The sequence below is a fragment of the Ascaphus truei genome, chromosome 3, assembly GCF_040206685.1.
Source record: "Ascaphus truei isolate aAscTru1 chromosome 3, aAscTru1.hap1, whole genome shotgun sequence".
Taxonomy (NCBI): domain Eukaryota; kingdom Metazoa; phylum Chordata; class Amphibia; order Anura; family Ascaphidae; genus Ascaphus; species Ascaphus truei.
Window position 1 is genome coordinate 131,417,639 of NC_134485.1, and position 25,134 is coordinate 131,442,772.

General features: G+C 39.6%; 1 protein-coding gene across 9 annotated transcripts in view; it reads left to right on the forward strand.

Annotated features, from left to right (window-relative positions):
• Positions 1–25,134, forward strand: part of SYTL5 (synaptotagmin like 5) — a 564,125-nt gene that overhangs the window by 433,458 nt on the left and 105,533 nt on the right. For 7 of the 9 annotated variants that reach the window (XM_075589551.1, XM_075589552.1, XM_075589553.1 and 4 more), the window contains 3 exons: positions 1,073–1,222; positions 17,047–17,212; positions 21,172–21,295. In XM_075589551.1, coding sequence (XP_075445666.1) covers positions 1,073–1,222; positions 17,047–17,212; positions 21,172–21,295 — 440 coding nt within the window. The remainder of the gene's footprint in view (positions 1–1,072; positions 1,223–17,046; positions 17,213–21,171; positions 21,296–25,134) is intronic. The other 2 variants (XM_075589554.1, XM_075589556.1) reach the window with 1 other exon arrangement.

Below are 25,134 nucleotides of genomic sequence, written 5' to 3' on the forward strand. Positions count from 1 at the left end.
GCATTGAGAGGAAGAGGAGGGGGAAGCTTCTTCTTTTTTTTTTTTTTTTTCCCCGCACCGGGGACCACACGAGTTCAGAGATACTTTCCTATTAAGTTACCGGATTTTAAATCTCCCTCCAGTTTTTACAAAACGCTTGCCAAATCTCGGACCAATGGGAAGCCTCAATATTATTGGATGGCTATTTAATGCCACTTTTAAAACCAGAAAGAAATGCTCGTAACTTCCCCTAGTTACCAACCAGGTGCTAATGTAGCTTGGAAATCTGGGGGTCTGGAGCTTAAAGCAGCAAACACATGTGAAATCATTTCTGCAGTATTAGATAATACGTACTGCATTTTTTTTTTATCATTCAACTCTTCATGCCATTTTTGAGATTTAAAGCATCCTTTGATTTATATACCAGCTTTTCACCCACCTCCCAAACAGTGCAAGATCTTTGCAACACTTTCCTGTTTGGGATAATTTATTGACAAAATTCCCAGCATTGTCAGCTGGGATACAATAGATAATAGATAATGTTACCGTACTAATATAAGGATACATTGTAGCTGATGAGCTACACTGACTGAGGAAGCCATTATTAGGTAACACCATAAGGTTGATTTTTGTTGTTGCAGTTTTGCTGTTTTGAAATGGCAAGGGTTACCTCCAGCGGATCCCCCAGTTCCAATCCTGTCACAAAAAAAAATCCAGTTTATTGTAGCTACTCCAAAAATGTTTAGACTTACATTTTCATTGAGAGCTGTTCCATACCAGCAGTTTTCTATTTGGAGATATGTAAAATATTCATTTTAGTACATTTTACAATGTAAACGTCAAACTCCGCCAGGTCGGTGACTATTGTTTTCCAGTTCTTGCCCCCTGTCAGCGCCCTGAAAAAATGATAGTGGAAAACATGTTCTGTCCATTTTTAGTTCTTTTGTGCAACCAAGAACATCACTTTACCCCTTGAACTCCTACAATATTTAGTAAGGATAATTAAGGATAAGGATGTAGTAATAACAAAAATATAATATTTTGTACTCCTTCTTTCTTTGACTTCTAAACATATTTGTTGCTTGGTTTACAGGAGGTCTAAAATGGATCTTCACAGTCTCCCCGACGCCTCCCAAGCTGTTTTTGCTCACTCTGACCAGGATAATGCTGACATGATTAGTCAAACCAGCTTTAAAGTCGACTCATGTTCTGAATCCAAACGCAGCTCCCCTGTTTCCACAAGGTAATAATACACCCTTGTTTTAGAATTTTTTATGCAATCTGTCCGCGGATTGCCAAAAATCTGTCCAGATTGCAGTCAATGGCGAATTCTAAACGGATTTCGGGAACCGAATTTTGACAGTTTCGCACATCTCTAGATCTTAGTACCCCATACATTGTTTATTTGAATAAACCTGATTTTTTCTAATATTTTCTTATGGTTCCACTCTCAATTTAGAAAGTTTTCACAATGCAAGATTGATACACACACTAAAACAAGTTACTGTACATACAGTAGGTCTAGATTCAATAAAAGTCGCAATATCTGCGTTAAAATATGGCGTTTTTAAGAAATAGAACTGAGGCAATTTTTTTTTACAATTACTGCCATATTCATTAGGAATTATTTATTCCTAAATGGGAAGTGATATTCATCTCATTTCCATGCAAGAAAATTGCATGAACTCGGTATTAAACAGCTCTAGCAATACAAATAAACAATAACTCAAAAATCAGCATAATGCAATTGTGGAGGGATGGGAGATATTCCACTTGTCTCCCATTAGGTTTATAGAATAGTATTTCTAACAAAACCCTATGAAAGAAAACGATTTAACTTCTTTGATACCTAATTATGCCAATGCATTGCAAAGGAATGAATTCAAGTTCCAAATAGGTTAACATACACTATAAATATCCTACAAATAAAACACAAAAGGCATAACATCTATATGTGCAAGTATTAAGCTTTTTGTAGCCAAATGGGCAGCTACAGTAGTCATTGGTTGACCTGTACTAGGTGTCCGCTTGGGGTACATAGAGATTAATACATGCATATTAATGTTCTACAATGGTAATATTATTTTTTATCACCTATTCCAGGTTGTCTGGTTTTATCTTGCCTATGTATATAAGGGTCATTATATATACAGGTGTGTGTGTGTGTGTGTGTGTGTGTATATATATAGCAAATAAAAAGATCACTTGTGAGCACATTTACATGTCTTATACAGGTCAGCAACCCTGCCTTTCACCATTATCACCTAGGATTCTGGAAAATGACATGCAAATGAGCACACCGTGTCACCTTTTGCCTGGAATCCATTTTTACATGGAACCCTTATAAGCTAATGCTCGCTGATATATATATATATATAAATATATACATGTAGAGGTATCAGTACCGTGTTAGCCGAGCTTCAATAATCAAAAAAATAAAAAAATAAATAGATGATACCGTTCTGTGGCTAACGAAATGCTTTTATTTGTGCGAGCTTTCGAGATACACTGATCTCTTCTTCCGGCGATGTTACAATGAAACATCGCCGGAAGAAGAGATCAGTGTATCTTGAAAGCTCGCACAAATAAAAGCATTTCGTTAGCCACAGAACGGTATCATCTATTTATTTTTTTGATTATATATATATATATATATATATATATATATATATATATATATATATATATATATATATATATATATATATATATATATATATATATATATATATATATATATATGCAAATAAACTGTATGCTCATCTGCATGTCTTAGGCAGGTCTGCAACCCCGCCTTTCCCCATTATCACCCAGCATACAGCACTTCCACTGCAGCAAGGGATTCTGGGAAATTACATGCAAATGAGCACACAGTGTCACTTTTTGCCTCAAAAACCATTTTTAACATGGTTCCCTATAGGCTTAAGCTTGCTGCATGGTCACAGCTTTGAGCACTATATATATATATATATATATATATATATATATATATATATATATATATATATACAGCATTTATATACATACATACACACACTGTAGGCAACATGGTCCTAACACCAGCCTAGGGTAGGTGATAAAAATTGGCAAGATTTTTGGCACCACTGGTTCAGTATTGCTGGGATTAATAGAATGTTAAGAAGTAACATTGCTCACATGCATACACCGCATTGAAAATATTGCCGACATCGGCATGTTATAAAGCCCTTTTCACTTCTTTACAAATAGCAATATGGCTTAGTGAATAGGTTAATAAATCCAATGGGCGTTAAACACTGATTAAGCATTTTTTTACATTTAGCAACATTTTGTGAATACAGGCCATATACTGTACAGCTTTTACTATATTGCATACAGTAAATATAAACAACAAAACAGGTAGCGCTAACCGCAATGTGTGTGGTGTAGTAACTATTACCTTATATATTAAATAAAACTATACATAAGGGGCTGCCTAGGACACAAAGCCTGACCCCCTGGTCAGGAAAACAGTATGGACAGGGAATAGTTCCGTGGGCGCCTATAAAATTTTACCACTATAAAGGATATACGAAAACCAAGCCTGTTGGTTGTGAAGATTGTTGATCCTCACGGTGGGCTTGAAAACAAAGAGAAAGCACAACACATAGCGTAATACTGTTGAAACATTAAACAAACAACATATAAGACAACATATAACAGCTGAATACTGAAATGGTATTTTTAGGACAATAAAATCATTTAATAACAATTAATATTTAATATAATGCACAATTTGCATGGACATATAGATTTAAGCAATTAAAAATCTGAATAGGTGGTTCAACTGCTCCGTAGCACCAATGTTAATGATAGCAATGCCTACTCACCAGATGGAATAGGTTTGCAGGCAGTGGATATTTTAGAGAGTATCCCCTCTCATCTGTGTGCTGCTCTCTGCTTAGCTGGCGTCTCTGTCGGCTCGTGGGTGCAGCTCATCAGCGGGGACTCCTGCAGCTCCAGAAAGCACGTCTGAGCAGATGGAACTCAGCTGCAGCTGATTCAGCACGATGTCAGCCACGGACCACCGTGAGCTCGTCTATCTGCTGCTCATTGCTAGCTGGCGTCTCTATCCGCTCGTGGACGCAACTTGTCAGCAGGTACTCGTTGATTCACCGATGTACGGTGGGTACTACACCAATGTGTGCGGGGCTTGAACCTCCACCCTACGCATTTCAAGAGCGATCTGCTCTCTTCCTCAGGGGTATATGAATAAAAAAGTCCAAAATGTCCTTTAAATACTGACTTCACCATTTGGGTAAATAGTTCCACCTGTAGCTAATTGCACATGTGCTGTGCTTGTAATAAAGTTGCTCTTAGTGTGTTTGCAATCAGACACTGCACAGTGAGAATGTCTTTGAACAAAAAAGCTACTTACTATTTTGTACAGCTGTTATACATAATGACAACATTAAACATAACACAATATACAATGAACATATACTACTAACAACATATATTTTTAAACATGACACAATAAACAATGAACATATACTACTAACAACATATATATTTATGTATATAAACAAAAAATAAATGAATAAAAATAAATAAAAATAAAATAAAAATGCATAATTTTAAGGTAGGACATAAAAAAAAAAAAATATTTAATATAATATTGCGAATTATGATTAGATAAAATGTATTAAACCAGTGATAGTGTGCTTATTTATGTAGGAGGAACCTACTGCTATAAGCGAATTTAAACACTAATGTATATGACATGTCACCTTATGTGGATGTATTTGGTACTAACCCACCAAAAAGGATTTCAAATCGAATTCTACATTTAAGCCCATTGGGGACAGAGTACATAACTCATAAATCCAATAGGACTCTCTTCTCCCCAATAGGCTCAATGTGTTACCTCCTCTCCAGTGTGGTACAATGCGCTCTATTCCTACGCACCTCAAACCTTTTGGGTCTTTATTGTGCACCTGAAGAAAATGATTAGACACATTGTGTGTGACTAAACCAGTTTTAATATTGTATATATGTTCATACAAACGTCTTTTTATAGCTCGCGTTGTCATACCCACATACTGCAGACCACACGGACATTCAAGTAAATATATAACAAAGGAACTACTACATGTAATATGTTGTTTAATTTTATACTGTTTATGTGTTTTATTTGATATAAAATTAATTTTTTTGTTACTGTATTTGCATGCCGTGCATTTGTTACAGAGGTAGTATCCCCCACAGAGTGTTGTGTCTCTTTGAACTGGCTGCAGCGATGGACAGCTGGGTGCCAGTCTCTGTCCTATATTAGGAGCTTTTGTGAATATAATATGTGGATATTCGGGTAGAATTCCCTCTAGTTCTTTATCCTTTTTCAATATTGGCCAGTATTTTTTTACAGACAGTCTCTTACAATATAAAAATAAAAATAAAAATATTAACTCATCAGGCAATTTGTCAGAACTAGAGGGAATTCTACCCGAATATCCACATATTATATTCACAAAAGCTCCTAATATAGGACAGAGACTGGCACCCAGCTGTCCATCGCTGCAGCCAGTTCAAAGAGACACAACACTCTGTGGGGGATACTTCCTCTGTAACAAATGCACGGCATGCAAATACAGTAACAAAAAAATAAATTTTATATCAAATAAAACACATAAACAGTATAAAATTAAACAACATATTACATGTAGTAGTTCCTTTGTTATATATTTACTTGAATGTCCGTGTGGTCTGCAGTATGTGGGTATGACAACGCGAGCTATAAAAAGACGTTTGTATGAACATATATACAATATTAAAACTGGTTTAGTCACACACAATGTGTCTAATCATTTTCTTCAGGTGCACAATAAAGACCCAAAAGGTTTGAGGTGCGTAGGAATAGAGCGCATTGTACCACACTGGAGAGGAGGTAACACATTGAGCCTATTGGGGAGAAGAGAGTCCTATTGGATTTATGAGTTATGTACTCTGTCCCCGATGGGCTTAAATGTAGAATTCGATTTGAAATCCTTTTTGGTGGGTTAGTACCAAATACATCCACATAAGGTGACATGTCATATACATTAGTGTTTGAATTCGCTTATAGCAGTAGGTTCCTCCTACATAAATAAGCACACTATCACTGGTTTAATACATTTTATCTAATCATAATTCGCAATATTATATTAAATAATTTTTTTTTTTTTTTTATGTCCTACCTTAAAATTATGCATTTTTATTTTATTTTTATTTATTTTTATTCATTTATTTTTTGTTTATATACATAAATATATATGTTGTTAGTAGTATATGTTCATTGTTTATTGTGTCATGTTTAAATATATATGTTGTTAGTAGTATATGTTCATTGTATATTGTGTTATGTTTAATGTTGTCATTATGTATAACAGCTGTACAAAATAGTAAGTAGCTTTTTTGTTCAAAGACATTCTCACTGTGCAGTGTCTGATTGCAAACACACTAAGAGCAACTTTATTACAAGCACAGCACATGTGCAATTAGCTACAGGTGGAACTATTTACCCAAATGGTGAAGTCAGTATTTAAAGGACATTTTGGACTTTTTTATTCATATACCCCTGAGGAAGAGAGCAGATCGCTCTTGAAACGCGTAGGGTGGAGGTTCAAGCCCCGCACACATTGGTGTAGTACCCCCCGTACATCGGTGAATCAACGAGTACCTGCTGACAAGTTGCGTCCACGAGCGGATAGAGACGCCAGCTAGCAGTGAGCAGCAGATAGACGAGCTCACGGTGGTCCGTGGCTGACATCGTGCTGAATCAGCTGCAGCTGAGTTCCATCTGCTCAGACGTGCTTCCTGGAGCTGCAGGAGTCCCCGCTGATGAGCTGCACCCACGAGCCGACAGAGAAGCCAGCTAAGCAGAGAGCAGCACACAGATGAGAGGGGATACTCTCTAAAATATCCACTGCCTGCAAACCTATTCCATCTGGTGAGTAGGCATTGCTATCATTAACATTGGTGCTACGGAGCAGTTGAACCACCTATTCAGATTTTTAATTGCTTAAATCTATGTGTCCATGCAAATTGTGCATTATATTAAATATTAATTGTTATTAAATGATTTTATTGTCCTAAAAATACCATTTCAGTATTCAGCTGTTATATGTTGTCTTATATGTTGTTTGTTTAATGTTTCAACAGTATTACGCTATGTGTTGTGCTTTCTCTTTGTTTTCAAGCCCACCGTGAGGATCAACAATCTTCACAACCAACAGGCTTGGTTTTCGTATATCCTTTATAGTGGTAAAATTTTATAGGCGCCCACGGAACTATTCCCTGTCCATACAGTAAATATAAACATACAGTTGGAAGGAATGATGTTTCAATTAAAGTGTCTTTGTTTATCCTTTCTCTGTGCAAAACCACACAAACCATTGGAAATGGTGAAAAGGCTACAATGTGCATGATCTTTGCCAGCCCTATGTTTCTTGTACATAATCCATGTCAGTCTCCAACTTTATAACTAAGTACACACGTGCAATAAGTTCACCGAGTCCAAACCTAGTTTGCCTAGACAGTAATGTGATGATTTCCCGTTAGGGGTAGTTGTAGTGCACACAAAATAAATTCTTTTACTTGGAAAGTAATTTTAAGGGGAAAAAATCCCATGACAAAGCTCACTCCAGAAATGGAGCCCAACTCACAAGTAAAAAAGACACTCAGGGAAAAACTTAGTCCAAAGCAGTCTTCAATCAATGTATAATTTGCAAACAATTGTACTCAAACATAGTATGTCAGACAAGTACAAAGATCACTACAGTATATGATAATATCAATAGGGCTATATAATATAAAAATACAAAAAAGGGCCAAAACACCAGAGAAATTGTTTCGTGGTACAACCCTTTGTCAATAGGAATTCTTGCTCGTTTGGTATTTTTACAGCACTGTATATTACACTATTGCTATTATCATATTGTGATTTTTGCACTTGTCTGACTTGCACTATGTTTAAATATGATTACAGCTCAACCCTGTTATAACGCGATCCATTACAACGCAAATCCGCTTATAAAGCGATGCAAGCATGGATCCCAATTTTCGTATATTTATGAATAGTTTAAAAAATGATTATTGGTATCTTAAATACTTTATTGTACAATGCATACAATTGTACATTATTTCTATAGCGATCCGCTTATAACACGATGTGAATCTTTGGACCCCAAGCACAGCGTTATAAGGGGTTTGAGCTGCACCAGTTATCCCATCAACCATATAAACTACTGCAGTCATAAATAAGTAAAACATGAGCAATATAAAAAACTGCAGCAACAGATTAGAATCTATAGAATGGAGAAAAATGTGTTGGCAGACAAACTAAACATCATTTAAAGGCTTAACTCTCCACCCTTCTCTGTAACGCTACCACCATTAATAACTTGACACTACAGATAGCGTTGGAAGAAAAAGGTCACAGCTTTATTTTAACAGCATCTGTTAAACCCAACAGCCTGCCCGCCAGCCCTACATGATTTTACCAATGGGAGAGAGATCAATTATGTTAGCTCTGCCTCTAATCTCTGGAGGCGCTCTCTCTATACTGTAGCTTCTCCCTTTCCCCCTGGCCATTTGGCTGCCTGGGAGAGGACTCAGCCCCGTTACCTGCCCCAGGCAGCCTTCCTCCACCGTGGAGGAAGGCGGGTCAACCGACCCCCCAGCTCACATAGCTCACATCTACCATCTACCATCCTGCACAGCCGTTATGGAGTCGACTACCCCATGCTGGGGCCTCTGCCTTTTCTTTTTCTGAAATCTAATTTTCTGAATTTGAAAATGTTTAACAGAAACTCTTTCCACAATCTTGTTACCAACAGAATATTGGTCTTCTGTTATAGATTAAATAAAATCATATTACTTCTCTTAACCATCTATTTAATTGATTATCTTCCTGGAATTTGGACACAAACAAACATACCTATATGTAATGTCTCTTGCTTGCAACCTCCATTTTCCCTAGTTATGTTCCATTTCCACCCATCCTTTGTGAAAGAGAGGCTTTGTGGTGCTTACTACAGTAGCTGTACTGTGCTGTACTTGTCATATATAGTAGTCCAATGTATCAGAGCAAAAGAGGTACAATTCTGGGACAAAACAATTGCACGAGATGTGCCATTTCTTTCTTTGATACATCTGGTGCAGCTTTGTTTGTTTTGCCACATAATTAATGCACATTTGCATGATACATAAACCCCAAAGTCCTTACATTCAGTCCTCTGCATTACAATGCAACAAAACATGGTGACGCAGAAACATAGTTAGCCAAACATTAAATATTGATCCCTCATCCAATAGCCAGAACAGCAGCACGTTTTAAATTGACCTTCAAGACGGTAACCCCATAATTTGCAGTTTCAATCACTATCAAACTGATGAAAATGTTTAAATAATATTGTCATAAATGTGTTAGACAAGGTACAGTATGTGTGTATAACTCAGATATATTGTATTGGGATTAAACCACATTACTACTGATGTTCGATTACCAGCATGGTTAACAGTGCATAACAAAACAATTATAACATCCTTGCATGTACAGATGTAGCCAGTTTAATTGTTCCCTCTTGTGGGATATATTGTATTATTGTGCACAACCACCAGTGCCAATAGATCCTATCAAAACCTAATGATTTCTATGTTATCAATATTATATGCTATCACTAGAAAGAATGAGGGTGGTTACCACTGTAGGTCCCCAGTAAATACTTTTCTATAGGAAATACAGATGTAGCGAGCCTCACTTTACCACTGACACTTCAACATGCACAGACATGACTTATACATGGTATCCACGCTAAACGAAGCAAGGACATGATGAAAGTAAATATACAGTGCCTCTTTCTAGTGTGGACACCCTGTACTATCACAGAGTTTCCATGGGTTTCAGTGTTAATGTTGCCTCAAAATACTGCCTGGGTCTACCTCAGAATAGGGGACACTTTAGATGGCTACATCTGTAAGTGACACATACAGTAGAGGCATGAGTGGGAAAACCTATGAATGGAAGATTGGTTATCTGACACACATCATCAGGCCCCGCTCACACAGCACACTATACGACGTGCGCGCACGGTCGTCACAGATGCCTGGCGGCCATTGGTAGTGTTCAGTATTGAAACTACCATTGGCTGCAATGTACGGCGTCAACGCTGCTGCAGTCGCGAGAGTCTTTTCAATCTGTGATCTCCGGCTGCAGCAGCGTGACGTCAATTTCAGCAGCCAATCAATGTCCAGACTTTTACATTGATTAGCTGCTGAAATTGAGACTCGGCAGTGAAGACGGTGGACCGGGGGAGGGGGGGGAACTGAGGGATGGGGGGGACACGGGTACGGGGGGAACACGGTGGGGGGCGGATCCAGCCCAGCGGAGCCTCGGCTGGAGCTGGATTGCTGCTTTTATCCTCCCGTACTAAAGGGAGCTCCAGCACAGTGCTGAGAAGAAAAAAAAACACCATCTATTTGCTCTGCGCCCTTGACACTGCGCCACCGAACCTATATAACACATATCATTATGTTCTCCACCCTAAAAGCTACCATAACATCATATAGAAAGCTGGAAACTGTGATAAGCACATCCAATGGTGAAAATAAAAATCTGCCTTCCTGGATATGGCATTGCATGAATTATAACAAACAATAATATTTTATTAATGCATTATTTAGAAAAACTTTGAGTAACTTGGCTCCAATCTCTGTTTCTTTCACCTATCTTCAAAGATATCAAAGTTTGTAGGACCTTCCATTGAGCAGGAGTGTGCAAACTGGGGTGTGTGAGATTTTTTTGGGGGGCGCGGTGGTTGCAGGTGCCCCACGTTCTTCCCCAAGGCATTTAAAATAAATACCAGGGGACAACGCAAGGCCTCTGCAACTTCACTTACCATGACTCAGTCAGCTTCGGCGCTGTGTCACCATGGCAACGTGGTGTCACATGACCCCAAAGTTTCATTTGATGCTTCAGACGAGGTAACCCCCTTACTGCGCGAGCAGTGGGGGAGAGCAGACGGGGGCGCAAGGCAAAAAGTTTGCACACCCTTGTCAGAGTATGTTCCACCCCAGCATCAGCCATAATAAATGTCCATGAGTGGAAAACATTACCCTTCATACAAATTGAGGAATGTGGGGGTGGGGAGCAACCTGCCCTTTTCAAATGAATATAACTTCTGAGAGGGTGCACTAAGTAAAGGCAATATAAATTTATAACATAATATATTCCAAAAAATGTGGATAACAACAGTTACAATAATCAAACAATATAAAACAAAATGTAACTTACAATCTAGCTAAAAGACTGCTGAGGTATAACTGGGAGATCCGGAGATTGAAACCAGAAGGCGTGGATGAAAAAAGGGTGCAGACTGATGCTCCGTTGGTCGCGTTCTCCAGCCTTCACCGGTACACCTCTCAGCTCGTGGATGCTCCACAGCAGCCCCTCGTGACCTCTACGTGTTTTGTACAATGTACTTCATCAGGAGAACACGTGTTGGGGCTGCCCGGGAGCTTACAAAGGCTAGCACATCCAATGGGATTTCTCCCATTGAATCAACTCACCAGATGCAGGGTGCTGTCCGTTGCGGCTAATTGTGATAAAGTGGCAAACAAGATGATACATGTTGCAACTTACTTTGTGAAACTTGGTGTGCACGTGAATAAATGACCAAAATCTTCAGGCCAATATACATAGTGCATATTTGAATAATAATTTATTCAATAATATGTGAATGGTGAAAAATGTTTACGTGTGAATTATGTGTCCTAAATTATAAATACATATAAACAAATTATATTTTATTTATTTTAAAAATGTGCAAATAGTGTTAAAAATAATATTATTAGGTATATATATTTAATTGCCCCCAGAGTTCTGAATATTCTGAAAAAAGCAAACAACAATAAACATGTTATTATTATTATTATTTTTAATAATTGAATGAAAATCGTGACATAGTCACAAGATCATTCACAGAAGGTACATTTGTGGTGCACTCCACACTAACAATTTTTAATTTTTATGTGAATATATACAGTGAAAAACCATGGTGAAAGGGTGAAAAAATAAAATATAATTAAAACTAACACGTGGTGCTGTTATTGCTGATTCCTACTGAATTGTACTGTATAGTAACAATGGTTATGTGACTTCAAGAAACTATGAGATATATGTGAAGTATACCCGTTACAAATATATCCTCCTGCTTAATGTAATTAAATCAAGAGTTATACATATAGTAGATAGTTATGAAGTTTTATAACAATACAACATTGCTAATGACAATGCCATTGCACATTATCAGATGAGCAATTCATGTGACAAAATATAATGATGACACATCATCTGGTGTACCCATAATCTCATGAATCGTTTTATTAGAAAAATTACTGTCACAGAGGTATGGTTGCACGATTGATGAGGAGGAATTCCTGAACAGCTAAACTCTCATATGAAAGCTGTTTGCTATCAAACAGCACAGCTCCAACATCGCTGTCAAATTTTACTTGAGGATCCCTATTGCTAATGAAAGTAAAATGTATATATACTGTTGCTCACGGCTGGCAACAAAACACTCAGTGAAATAGCTACAAAATACTTAGCTAATTGTAGCTTGAACTCTGCTCCGATCACGGTACACAGTACAGATCTTGTGCTCCTGCAATAGCACTGGCTGTTTCGGAATCAGCTGCACCACGTGATGTGACGTCACCACGTCACAACGCCCACGCCCTATGCGTTTCTCTCCAGGCGGAGCTTCGTCAGGGGCAGGTGGATGACGGGATGATACACCTGACTGCATATTTATAGCCGTTTGCCAATGGACTGATTCTAGTCAGCTACTTCAAAATGACTGCTAATCACATTATATGGTATATATGCATATGTAGCAGCTTCATTATGTTATAGTAACTCCAAATCAAAATGATAAAAGATATTTGGTGTATATATTCCTGAATGGTATTACACTATAGTTATTAATCGCACTTATTATTATGTAGAAGAAATTGGTGAATCATTAAGCAAATTAATTTCATCAGTTCATATAGCCTGCACTATACAAAATTGTCAGTATAATACTTCAACTGGATACATTCTGAACAGATTAGTGGTAGACCGTGAGGAAGGACATAGCAGCAAAAATACATAGTAAATCACACAGTAGACCATCAGGCCAGACTGACTAACCTAATATAGCTAATATTTACAAATTACCACAATAGGAGAACAAATAGACTAAGGGCGCGCTAAATAATTATCTAACCAAATGAACGGGCTCACAGTCTAACAAAATGGATTTGAAATAGGCAATTAGATAAAGCGGGTGAATGTAAAGCCCTCGTTAAGGTCATGTGGATATAAAGTTTTTAAGTGATATATCCACTCTGCTTCTCTTCGTAGGAGTTTTTGGTCAATATCACCACCTCTTATGGTGTTTTTGACACGATCTATCCCTACAAATTGGAGACATCTAGGGTTACCCTTGTGTATCAAATTCACATGGCGTGCTACTGGTGTGTCTGCTTTATTGATAACAGAATTGACATGTTCTAACACGCGTCTTCGTAGCTCACGTATTGTTTTGCCTACATATCTGTGGCCACAATCACACTTGATAAGATAAATGACATTAAAGCTTTAACAATTCACAAAGTGTTTTATTTCAAATTGTTTTGACTGATCATCATTATCAAACGTTTTTGTGGTTAGCATGTATTGACACGCCTTGCAGCTACCACAACGAAAGCAGCCTTTAGGTGGATTGGGTAACCATGACTTGGATGTCTTATTTTGGTGATGGCTATGGACAAGATCATCTTTCAAATTTTTGGACCTCCTACTAGTAATGCTTGGAGTCTCATTAAGCACCGAGGCTAGGTCACTATCTGATCTTAAAATATGCCAATATTTAGAAAATATCCGTTTTATATCATGCCATCTTTGGCTGTAAGTACCAATACATCTGATTTGAGTATCTTTTGCTTTAACGTTAGGAACAAGTAAGGTATCCCTCTCACACTGCAGTGTCCTGTTGTATGCCCTATGTAGGTTTTTCAGGGAGTAGCCTCTATCTAAGAACCTGTTTTTCAGGTCTTTGGATTGCAATTTGAAATCTTGCAAAGTTGAGCAATTGCGTCTTAAGCGCAAATACTGCCCAGTCGGTATCCCACGAATTAAAGAGTCTGGATGTTGGCTCTTTGCTAGTAGCAAGTTAATAGTGGAGGTAGGTTTTCTAAACACTGTGGTTTGGATCTCATTTGAAGAGTCTATGGTTATATTTAGATCCAAAAACGTGACCATTGATTGACTATATTCTGAAGTAAGACGTAAATTCAGAATATTGATGTTTAAATGCCCAATAAAATCGAGCAATACATTTACAGGACCACTCCAAATCAGCAGAATATCGTCAATTAATCTGAGCCATAAATCTATGTGCTCAGTAAATATGACGTTCTCCTCTGTAAAGACAATAGTAGCCTCCCACCAGCCCAGGTACAAGTTCGCATAGGTTGGGGCACAAGATGTCCCCATTGCTGTACCATGGGTCTGGTGGTAGAATAGGCCATCAAATAAAAAATAATTCTGCGTTAACACAAATCTCAGGAGGTTCAGCACAAACTTATTATGTTCCACATAGCCACAGTGTCTGGTCGATAGGAAATATTCACAGTATGCAAAATGCTAGTATACAGTGATTCTACGTCAAGTGTTACAAGCCATGTGTCCTTGTCAGTAGTGATACCATTCAATCTTAACAGGTGTCCTTGGTGTCTTTAATATAGGACGGTAATGCCAAGACAAAAGGTTGTAATATTTTGTCAAGATATTTACTGGTATTCTCTGTCAGATTGTTATTGCCAGACACTATTGGCCTTCCCGGAGGTCTTTCCTTATTTTTGTGTATTTTTGGGAGTGTGTAGAACGTGGCTATTGTTGGTGTTTTTATATGCATAAATTCATATTCTTTTTTGCCAATAAGTTTGTGATCCAGACCATCCCTTAAGATTGCATACATCTCAAATTTAAATTTATTAGTTGGATCCCTATCCAACTTTTCACATAAAAATTAAAAATTGTTAGTGTGGAGTGCACCACAAATGTATCTTCTGTGAATGATCTTGTGACTATGCCACAATTTTCATTCAATTGTTAAAACTATTAACTATTGTACATAGGTAGCACCCATTTGTGTCATAAATAGACATTCGAAAATAATATTATTATAAGTCTATCTATCATAAAAGAGTGAGCGGTGTGGTATGTCTCCTGTTTTCTTTTTTTATTATTATTATTAACACACTATAATAAACACAAATAATTACATTCATGATTAAGATATAATTAATATATTAAATACTAAAATTGGTAGGAATGACACAATATCTGGAAATATAAATGTTGCCCATTAGCTACTCGTGGGTAGTAACTGTCCAAACATCCCAGACACAAATGTTAACAAGCTGAGAGGTGTACCAGTGAAGGCTGGAGAACGCGACCAACGGAGCATCGGTCCGTACCCGTTTTTCATCCACGCCTTCTGGTTTCAATCTCTTGATCTCCTGGGTATACCTCAGCATTCTTTTAGCTAGATTGTAAGTAACATTTTGTTTTATATTGTTTGATTATTCTAACTGTTGTTATCCACATTTGTGGTATATTTTATGATATAAATTTATATTGGCTATACTTTGTGCGCCCTCTCCGTTTTTTTATTTGTGTCTTGTTGTGTGAGCCCCCCATGGGAGGTCACACATTTTAGGAGATTAAGGAGATCTCCTTACGGAAGGCAGCAAAAGAATAGACTCACTGCTTTGTGGACAGCACGAGTGCGGATTTCAATCAAAAACCTCTTTGAATATAACTTCTCCTAACTGCTCAGGACCTGAGAAACCTCCCCAATATTAATTTAACCCCCAGAGATGATGCCAAAAAATATAAATTTATAAACTACAAGAAAATCAACTATACACCAGAGAATTCTGGGATTTCATAGAGTGACTCCCTAACTGAGCATCTTAAGGCTGATGTCTCACTTTTAAGTTTTAAAAGGAGGGCCCCCCTCCCTGCCCCCCCATAATCTTTCAGTATTTTGGGAAACGCTTTTAAAGAGTCACTCTACGTGGCCTTTTTTTTAAACTTAAAAAGAAAAAATAATGTTTTATATGATTGTAGCAGGAATCTCCGGAGCTGAACTCCATTCATTTCAGCTCTGGGGACCCCTGCTTCCCGAGATACTTATGTTTGTTGGAGGTGCCGGCAGCCACTCCGGCTTACCAACTGGCGTTGACCAATAGGAAGCTGTTCCGACAATCAGTGCAGCTTCCTATTGGCCCATGTGTCGCGGGAGCTTTAAAAAGCAAGAGGTTATTATCTCTGGTAGCAAAGGGTTCATCAGAGCGGAAATGAATGGGGCTCAGCCCCAGAGACTCACTGCTTCAAACCTGTAAAGAGACCCCTATACCTCTTATGAGATGACACCAGAGCGTGACATTTAGGTCCATAACGTCTATGTCAGGCAGCACTGAAGGGGCTATGGATGAAGCTGTGTATGTCTCGTGATCAATAGAAAGCAAAACAGAAGGAGAATTTTAGTGACATGGGTCTAAAGAGATTGAGGAGAAGAGCGAGGTTTTGAGTGAAACATGAAAGGAAACGAGTGACTGAAAAGCTGGGGCTCTTAGTTTTGAACACTTCTAAAGCTGAGTTATGGTGAGTGAAAAGCTGAGAAAAAACCTCAACCGTACAGTGTACAGAAATGTGAGTGCTCATTTGCATGTCATTACCCAGAATTCCTGGCTGCAGTGGAAGCATTGTATGCTAAGAGATAATGGGGAAAGGCAAGTTTGTGGACCGGTCTGAGACATGTACTCACAGGTATTATTTTTATTCGTTGAGCACTGTACGGTAGATGTTTTTTGTCACTTTTTTACTCGCCATAACTTTCTTTGTTCTTGGCTGTAAACACTTTTAACAAGTTATTGAAAGTTTGGTGGGTTTTATGACTGCATACTGCTTACTGACTTCTGTATTTAATATCAGTTTTCATCCCTTATTCATTTTAGGGGAAGTGTTCATTCTCTGGACACTACTAGTTTGGGAGCCATATCTAGCAGCAGCCTAACTTCAGTACAAGTTTCACATGGCTCAAAGAGCAGTGCAACAGCACCAGTGCTTCAAAATTCACCAACTTTGAGTAAACACAGCATGTCTTCAAATTACAGTCACAGGGTGAGTGGAGAAGTTATTGCTGTCTTTACTGTATGTCATGGTTGTTATATTATGTTTGAATTTGTAATGTAATGTCCCATTAAAGATGCTGTCACAAAGATGCTAACAACCTAATCTTTGAAACATGTTTTCTTTTTCTTTGCCCAAAAAAAGTATTTTTTTCCCCCTATGGTGACCTTGCAGATGTAAATGTGTTTGTACTCTTATAGTATTGTCTTGTACTCTTATTCTGCCCGTTACTGCGAGAGAATCAGTCAGAAGAAGTGGGAGAACATTTGCCTGTGGAAAATACGTCAATGATACTAAGGCTAAGTCCCCAGTGCACGCGCGACGGGGTGCCTGGTGGTGCTCGTTTCCAGCAGCAGTGCAACCTGGTGGAATCCTGGCAATGCGCGACGGGGTGTGGCCATGATGTCATGCAGCTGGTTCCCACTTATTGGCTGAACCGCCGCTGTGACGTGGCCAATGTTCGGCTGCTGCATCAAAAGACAAAAATCTTATCTTTTGGCCTCGGCAGTCGTGCATCGGGCCTCGGGCACGTAGGCAGCTACTGGAGCCGGCCCCATAGAGAGCCTTACCCTAGCCTAAATATACATTAGTGACAAGGCATAAAAAGGGAGGGGCCAAAGGAAAGATTTCTCTCAAGTTTGAACCTATTGCGTTTACAAATGAACATATTAAAATTATATGTTGTTATTTTATATTTAAAAAAAAAGAAAGATTGTTTAATTAAAAACAAAAATATTTGTCACCACTTCATTGCAATTGTTATATTGAGCAGAAATATGGTAGGGTAATGCCTTGCCCTTTTTCCTTCCATGACTATTACATTTTTTATGGATAACTCACTTTCCTCCTAATTCCTTGTTGGGATGATTCCGGTTGTGCTCTGCCATTTCTCTCTCTTATCTGCAATTGTTATATTGGTCCACTTTTTTAAACTCTATTGAATAATGCACAGCTGTTACATTAAAATAGCAATGGCATAAATTAAATTGCTTTAGTGTCACATGACAGCATTACTCTGAAATAAAACAGATGCCTAGGGAATAAAAAGTTTTTTTTAAATCCTTGCATATGCAAAAGGTAAGAAGGTTATCACTCATCTTGATGAGAATGGAAAGGTCCTTGCCTCTTCAATACTTACAGTATTAGGTTAATTTATTGTTATCTATTGCACAGAATGTCTAATCATGCTTTTACCAAATGGCCTGATTAACTAACTTATTTAATAAGAGCCCGCACTAACCAGCCTTTTTTGTTAATCAGCCCTACGTTTTTGTAATGGTTATTGAATTCACTCATTGTTCCATTTCAGCATTCTTCAATTGTCATATAGATATTACAGTAGGGCAGAAATAAATCCATATCTGCTAAACCAGTGTCTGAAACAGAAATCACTTGTAATCACTGTGAATCTCTACGTAGTGCCACTAACACATTCTCAAAATCAAAATGAATATTGACCTGAAAGAATAGACTGCGAGTGTTAAAACTCTTCCATGTAAAGCTAAGTAATTATGTCATGAATGATACTGTAGGTCACAGTTTATTTAAACTTTTTTTTAAGTTAAGGAATCCTATAATTATATTGTGAAATTCTGCAGAACCACAGCCCTCTCTAATAGCTTGTCTGACAACATATGCATTGTAAATGTAGCCCCCTTTGCCTCGTGTCTAGGGAAACTGCGTGTGGTGCGTTACCTGAGTGGCTCACAGGAGGACTGATCCTCCGCCGCTGGGAGCCTGGGGTGATCATATCTATTTGATGACAGTGCCTCCACCTGGGAGGGATCCAGGTGCAGTTTGATAGCCCCTTCCCAGGAACACACAGTAAAGAATAAATATACACAGACGGGGGTATAACGACTTATCTTTACTACACTGGCGACACACTTTATTCGAGCTCGGCTAGTCCCACGAATTCGGGTATACCCGGGTGTATTGAGGTTTGTGACTGTTTTCTGCCCGAGTGCATTGGGTTATTTTCCAAGCAGGGATTGAAGCATTTTATTCCCGCTGGCTGCAATACTGCACAGTATATATATATATACTGCATTACAATTCATGATTTTATGCCATCTGGTAGACACGCGAAGCATTGCAGCCTATTAAATCCTAATCATTATCATTTAACAGATCAGCCGCCCGTCAGCCAGGCATGAACCCAGGCTGGGAAGGCAAACGCAACGGGGCTTGTCAGAGGTGAGGAGCGGCGCATTCCAGGTATCTGCCAGGTACATACTGGGTATTTGCTCGAATAAAGTGTGTCGGTGCAGTAACATATAACTTCCTTACTATCGCAGTATACCACTCGTAAAACAATACTATATGACCGCCACACAGTATACCCACACCTCCATGCCACCCCCGGCGGAATTCCCCAAAGTACTGAGGCGCCCTCGGTACCTAACCACCCAGTGTCCACTTAGTCTAACCCACCCAAGGTATGTGGAGTAGTGCAATCCACAGAATGTGTGTGTTTCCGTTGGTGCACGTAGATGATGATACCTTCCTTGGCACTCCAGTACACGGGTACCGCCGAATGACACAAGGATCCGTCTGATCCAACAAAGACATCCGCCTCTGCGTGGGGTGAACTCCCACTGGAGTATCTCACCTTTAAGTGTCTCTCAACTGTGATGGTGTTCTGGTCCCAGACCACAGGCCGCAAGTCATTACGAGGCGTGAAAGGAAAATCCGTTATTCCTTCACCCACGCTTCAGAACCGAGAGGAACTTTTCCTCTGCCAGGTACACTGAAGCCTTGTGACTGGATACACCTTCTACACCGTTTGCAGCAGACTCCCCCGGAGAAGTTTTTCACGCCCTGCCACTGTTATCTCCGATTTTTGATGAACCTTATCAGGCCTGGGAGACGAACAAAATGAAACGTAACGCACGCCAGGTTTCAAATCCTTTGTCTCAATTTATTGCTCATAGGGTAATGATTTTTATACAGAAAAAAAAAGATTTTGGTTAGAGGCGTAACATAGGCGTGTCATAGGCGTATACTAGGTGTGTCTTGGGCGTAGCTTTGATTAGAGGCGTGATTTAGGGGCAGGACATATTAGTGGCGTGACTTTTGAGACGTGTTTATTTTCAATACAAGCAATTGTCTAAATACATAGCTTATTCATTGTCTGTTATCAAAAGAGACCTTGAGTCTTAGCAACTTTATTTCACTACCTTGCTTCTTGCAGAGAACCATTCTATTATATTCTACTAAAACACCAGGAAATTGACCTCACAAAAGTATCTAGTAATATCCTGACCAGAAAGAAAGGAAATGCAATTTAGTAGAAACTGAGTGCATTTATGAATTATATTTCAGCAAAGGCTGACTACAGAATCTTAACTAGTTATGACCAGACAAAATGGAAGCTTAACATGAGTGCAGACTCTGGCCTGACATACTGGTCCTAACAAGGCGTTAGTCTCTGTGTCCCTGACACTATACAGTACTGAGGGAGTGTCCCTATTTAGGAGCCTTCCCTGCATCAGCCACAAACTAAACATGGTCGGAACTCCGGCGACCTGCTTGCCATGCTACCACTTGTCATAGCGCTCCCTGCAACTGTGCCGGGTCCGTCTGCTACTCCGGCGGCACCTGGCGTCTCCCTGTGTGTGCTTCGGACCGGCAGGTAAAAGGGACAGAGGGGGGACCTGGCTACAATAAAGAACCCCAACCCTCTCTAATAGCGTGTCTGAGATCAGATGCACTGTAAGGAACCCCAACCCTCTTAAATAGCGTGTCTGAGATCAGATGCATTGTAAGGATGCAAGCGGAACCCCTGTTGAAAAACAGTGCTGTAGGTTGTGCACATAAATACTGGTTACTATAGCTTGGTTCATACTAAAAAAAATTTCACCAATATGAGGTTACCAATATGTAGAAATATGTACAAGTACTGTATACAGGTCACAGTAGAAGAGAATCTAATATTATTATTTTTGCAGCAGTATGGTGTAGAAAATGGCATTACAGCAAGCTCAAGTATACCAGAAGATCTTGATAAGAGACATGAAAGAAAAGCTTCTGGTACTCCCTCAATAGCTGTTTCCAGAGTATCAATAACATCAGGTATGCAGCCTTTTATTTCTTTAATATGATAATGCAGAGTAAATGAGTACTTCAGTATCAGGTGATATCTTTTAATTTGGACTAACTTGATATTACTGCTGCGGCACAGTTTATTCGAGCATTTGCCCGTTCTGTGCCGCAGCAGTAGCCTGGCGCGCGCCCGAGTGTGACGGGCGCGCGCCGAAGCAGCGGAAGAGCGCCCTCCGATCGGGGCGCTCTCCCTACCGCTGCCGGGTCCGCCGGGTCCCCCGGAACCCCCTGCCGCTGTCCCGCGATCGCGGGACACCAGGGCTCCCTCGGGGAGCCCCTGGACGTGCGTGCAGGGGGCGCACGCTCCCGAAGACGCGTGACCGCGCGTCTATGACGCGCGGCACGCCGAGGGGCGGCCACTAGCAAGCCGGGAAATCTCCCGGCTTGCGGATCTGGCCGCAGTGCAATTAAATGTGTCGCCAGTGTATATGACAAGCTTTCGAGAGTTCTTCTTTCTTACTCAGGTCAAGCAATATTCATTTATAGAAGATTCCACGAGTTTAACGCAGATGTCAGAACCAAGATAACTATTTAACGCAGATGCAGTAGAGAAGGACTGGCTGTGGGAATAGTAAATAAACCGACAGGGCAATAAATGAAAGGAATAGTGAGAAAGGGGAAGACCCTGTTGGACATACAGGGTAGGCTTGATGGCGGTTTCATAAGTGCAGTCGCACCAAGCCCTGCGCTTACAGAGGCCCCAAACTGCCCCACAACATTTAATTTGCAAGGGGAGAGCGTGGGGCCTCTGTAAGCGCCGCTTACCTTCTCTACTGCTTCTCCTCATGCATTTCTAATAGCGACAACATGTCGGCATGAAAACACAGCGTCAAATGGTAATGCGTTGCCATGATAACGTGACGCTGCGACGTATCAATGCCACAGAGATGAGGAGCAGGAGGAGATGCCAAAGAGAATGTAAGAGGCCCTGAGCTCTCCCCTGGCATCGAGCCCCGCTGTTACAAGCCGGCACTGAGGACATCCATCCATCAGTAGTGTGAATGGGAGTGGGGGTGCGGATGTAATGTGTTGCTGTGATATTTAAAGTTATAAGACAAAAGACCCTTTTGGCATTTTAAACATGACTGTCTTCTTGATAAAGATTCAGTATTTCAGATTACCAAATTGAAATTAGTAATGCGTCTTTGAGGCCTTAGCACTGTAAACCACGGCCTTGGCTAAATTCACAAACACGTTCCCTTCACACACTAACTCCTCTGAATGCCTATGGAGGAAATCTGATGATTTTTTAAACGATATAAATTTCAATTATCCTATTTTAACTGTGCTCTCTCTAAGGCCAAGCTACACTACTTTTCCTCACTCATCAGACTTGCTGTCTTTTTGCTGTATTTGCCTCCCTACTCCGACCTTTTCCTCCCACTTCTCATCCATCCTTCACTTCAAGCCTTTGCCGACTACTTAAAAGGCAAAGTGGATGTTGTCCACTGGGAGATTCCTTTTGTCCTTTCCCCCTCTTCTCCGCTTGTACCTCAAATCTCCTCCTTCCACTCTAGACTCCTTTTCTCCAGTTAGAGTTGGAAGTTTCTAACCTGATCTTCTCTTCTCCCTCTACCACATGCCATCTCGATCCCATCCCTTCACGCCTTATCAGAATTCTTACTCCTGTCAGTCCACACTGTCACACACATCTTCAATTCCTCCCTATCCTCTGGCACTTTCCCCTCTTCCTTTAAGCATGCAGTGGTCACACCTATTCTCAAAAATACCCTAGACCCTACATGCGTTTCTAACTACTGTCCTGTTTCCCTCCTGGTGTTTGCTTCCAAATTACTAGTGTATCGTGTTCTCCCGTATGATCAATTTTCACCATTCCCATGCTCTCCTGGACCCTTTATAATCTAGCTTTCGTACTGTTCACTCATTTTTCCCTACTAATCCTACTCGATCTCCCTGCTGCTTTTGATACTGTCATTCACTCTCTTCTACTACATATTCTAAACTTTTGGTATCCGCAACAAAGCTCTATCCTGGTTCTCATCATACCTCTCCCTTCGCACATTTTCTATCTCTGTTGCTGACATAAGTAAGAAGTGAAAAAATCTGCGCTACTAATTATATATATTTTAGTGAATAATATTAACCTTCAACCATAGCAGTTAAAATAACTAATATGTGATGACTCGGGGTATCATATAAAATAATAATTACAGTGACATATCAGTGAATACTAAATATACATCCATAAAGTGAATCGTGATATTAGAATAAGGAAAAAACCTTAACAATAATAGAGTATGCTGCTGTAATGCTTTAGATGGCTCAACATCCGATGTGACTAGTAAATGAAAAAAGTACAGACAGCGCACAAGGAAGCTCCAGCTTCCTTCCTCCTTCCTCCTCCGGCTGCCTTTTAGAGGAGGAACCTGTGTGACCGCTGCTCCAGTTGGTAACATGTGCCGAAATTCATGTACAGTATTGCCTGATAATATCATCTTTTTGTACGTGCATTTATCACCACCTTCACTTTATTTCAATATATTTTAATTGATTACACTATGAGTTGTGCGCTGTCTGTTCTTTTTTCCTCTGTTGCTTACATGTCTTTGTCTTCTGTTGATCTGCCTGTTGGTGTACCTCAGGGCTCTGTTCTGGGGCCTCTCCTTTTCTTTCCTTACACACTATCATTGTGTGACCTCATCAACTCTTTCGGCCACAGGAATCATCTATGTAGATGATACACAGATATATCTCTCCACCACTTCCCTCTCTCCTGGAAACCCACGTTTCGGATTGTCTTCCGACTATATTCTGATGGATGGTGCTTTGCCGTCTTAAACTTATTTCTAAAGCTGAGCTCCTCATATTTCCCCCTAAATCTAGTCTAATATCCCTTTTCTCCATCCCCGTAAACCATACTACAATCTATTCTGTCGCCAAAGTACGTTGGTTAGGAGTAACATTTGGCTCCTCCATTTCCTTTGGTTAAAATCTGTCACTTTTTCCTCTGTAATATTGCCAATATCCATCCTTTCCTCTGTCAATCTACTGCGGAAATGCTAATGCATGCACTTAATGCTAACAGGCTTCCCTGCCTCACAACATTATGGTTAGAAATCTATCCAAAATTCTGCTGCTAGAATAATTTGCTTTTCTCCCAAAACAGCCTCTGCTCATCTCCTCCTTATATCCCTCTCCTGGCTTCACATCAAATTTGGATCACCTACAAAGTTCTCCTCTTTACCTTTTAAGCCTCTCCACTTATCTGCACATTCCCACATATCAGCTTTTATCTCTCGTTATGCCCCTGCTCTCCTGTGCTCTACCTATAACTGTCTCCTCTTCACCCCATTCACCCCTACTGCTCTCTCTTGTCTTAAACTATTTTCCAGCACTGCCCCTTACTTGTGGAACTCCCTCACATTCAGTATTGAAATAACTAAACAATTCATGTGTTAATGCTGTTGTAAAATATGTAAACTACATTAACGTTTTGTTTTGGGAAAGTGTGTTATTTCTGCCATTTAATTAAATCGAGAGTTTCTTAGTATCCATTCATCAAGCATTTTAACCTACAGATGTAGCCCATGCAGCTAGCTTTATATCGTGTGATTTATTGCTATTTATCCTTTTAACATTTGCACTAAAGCCTGATACTTTATGTCCTACACTGATATGTTCTGTCATCAGTATGCCCCATGTCATGGGCCTTGTGACAGGGTGATGTCCAGTACTGATAATTATGCCTGGGAAACATACATCTGAGTCCTTTATCCAGCACTCAGAAGGTTAACATGGTAAGAATACTTGGGCAATCAGAAAGTAATCTGAGACAGCTGACAACCAGT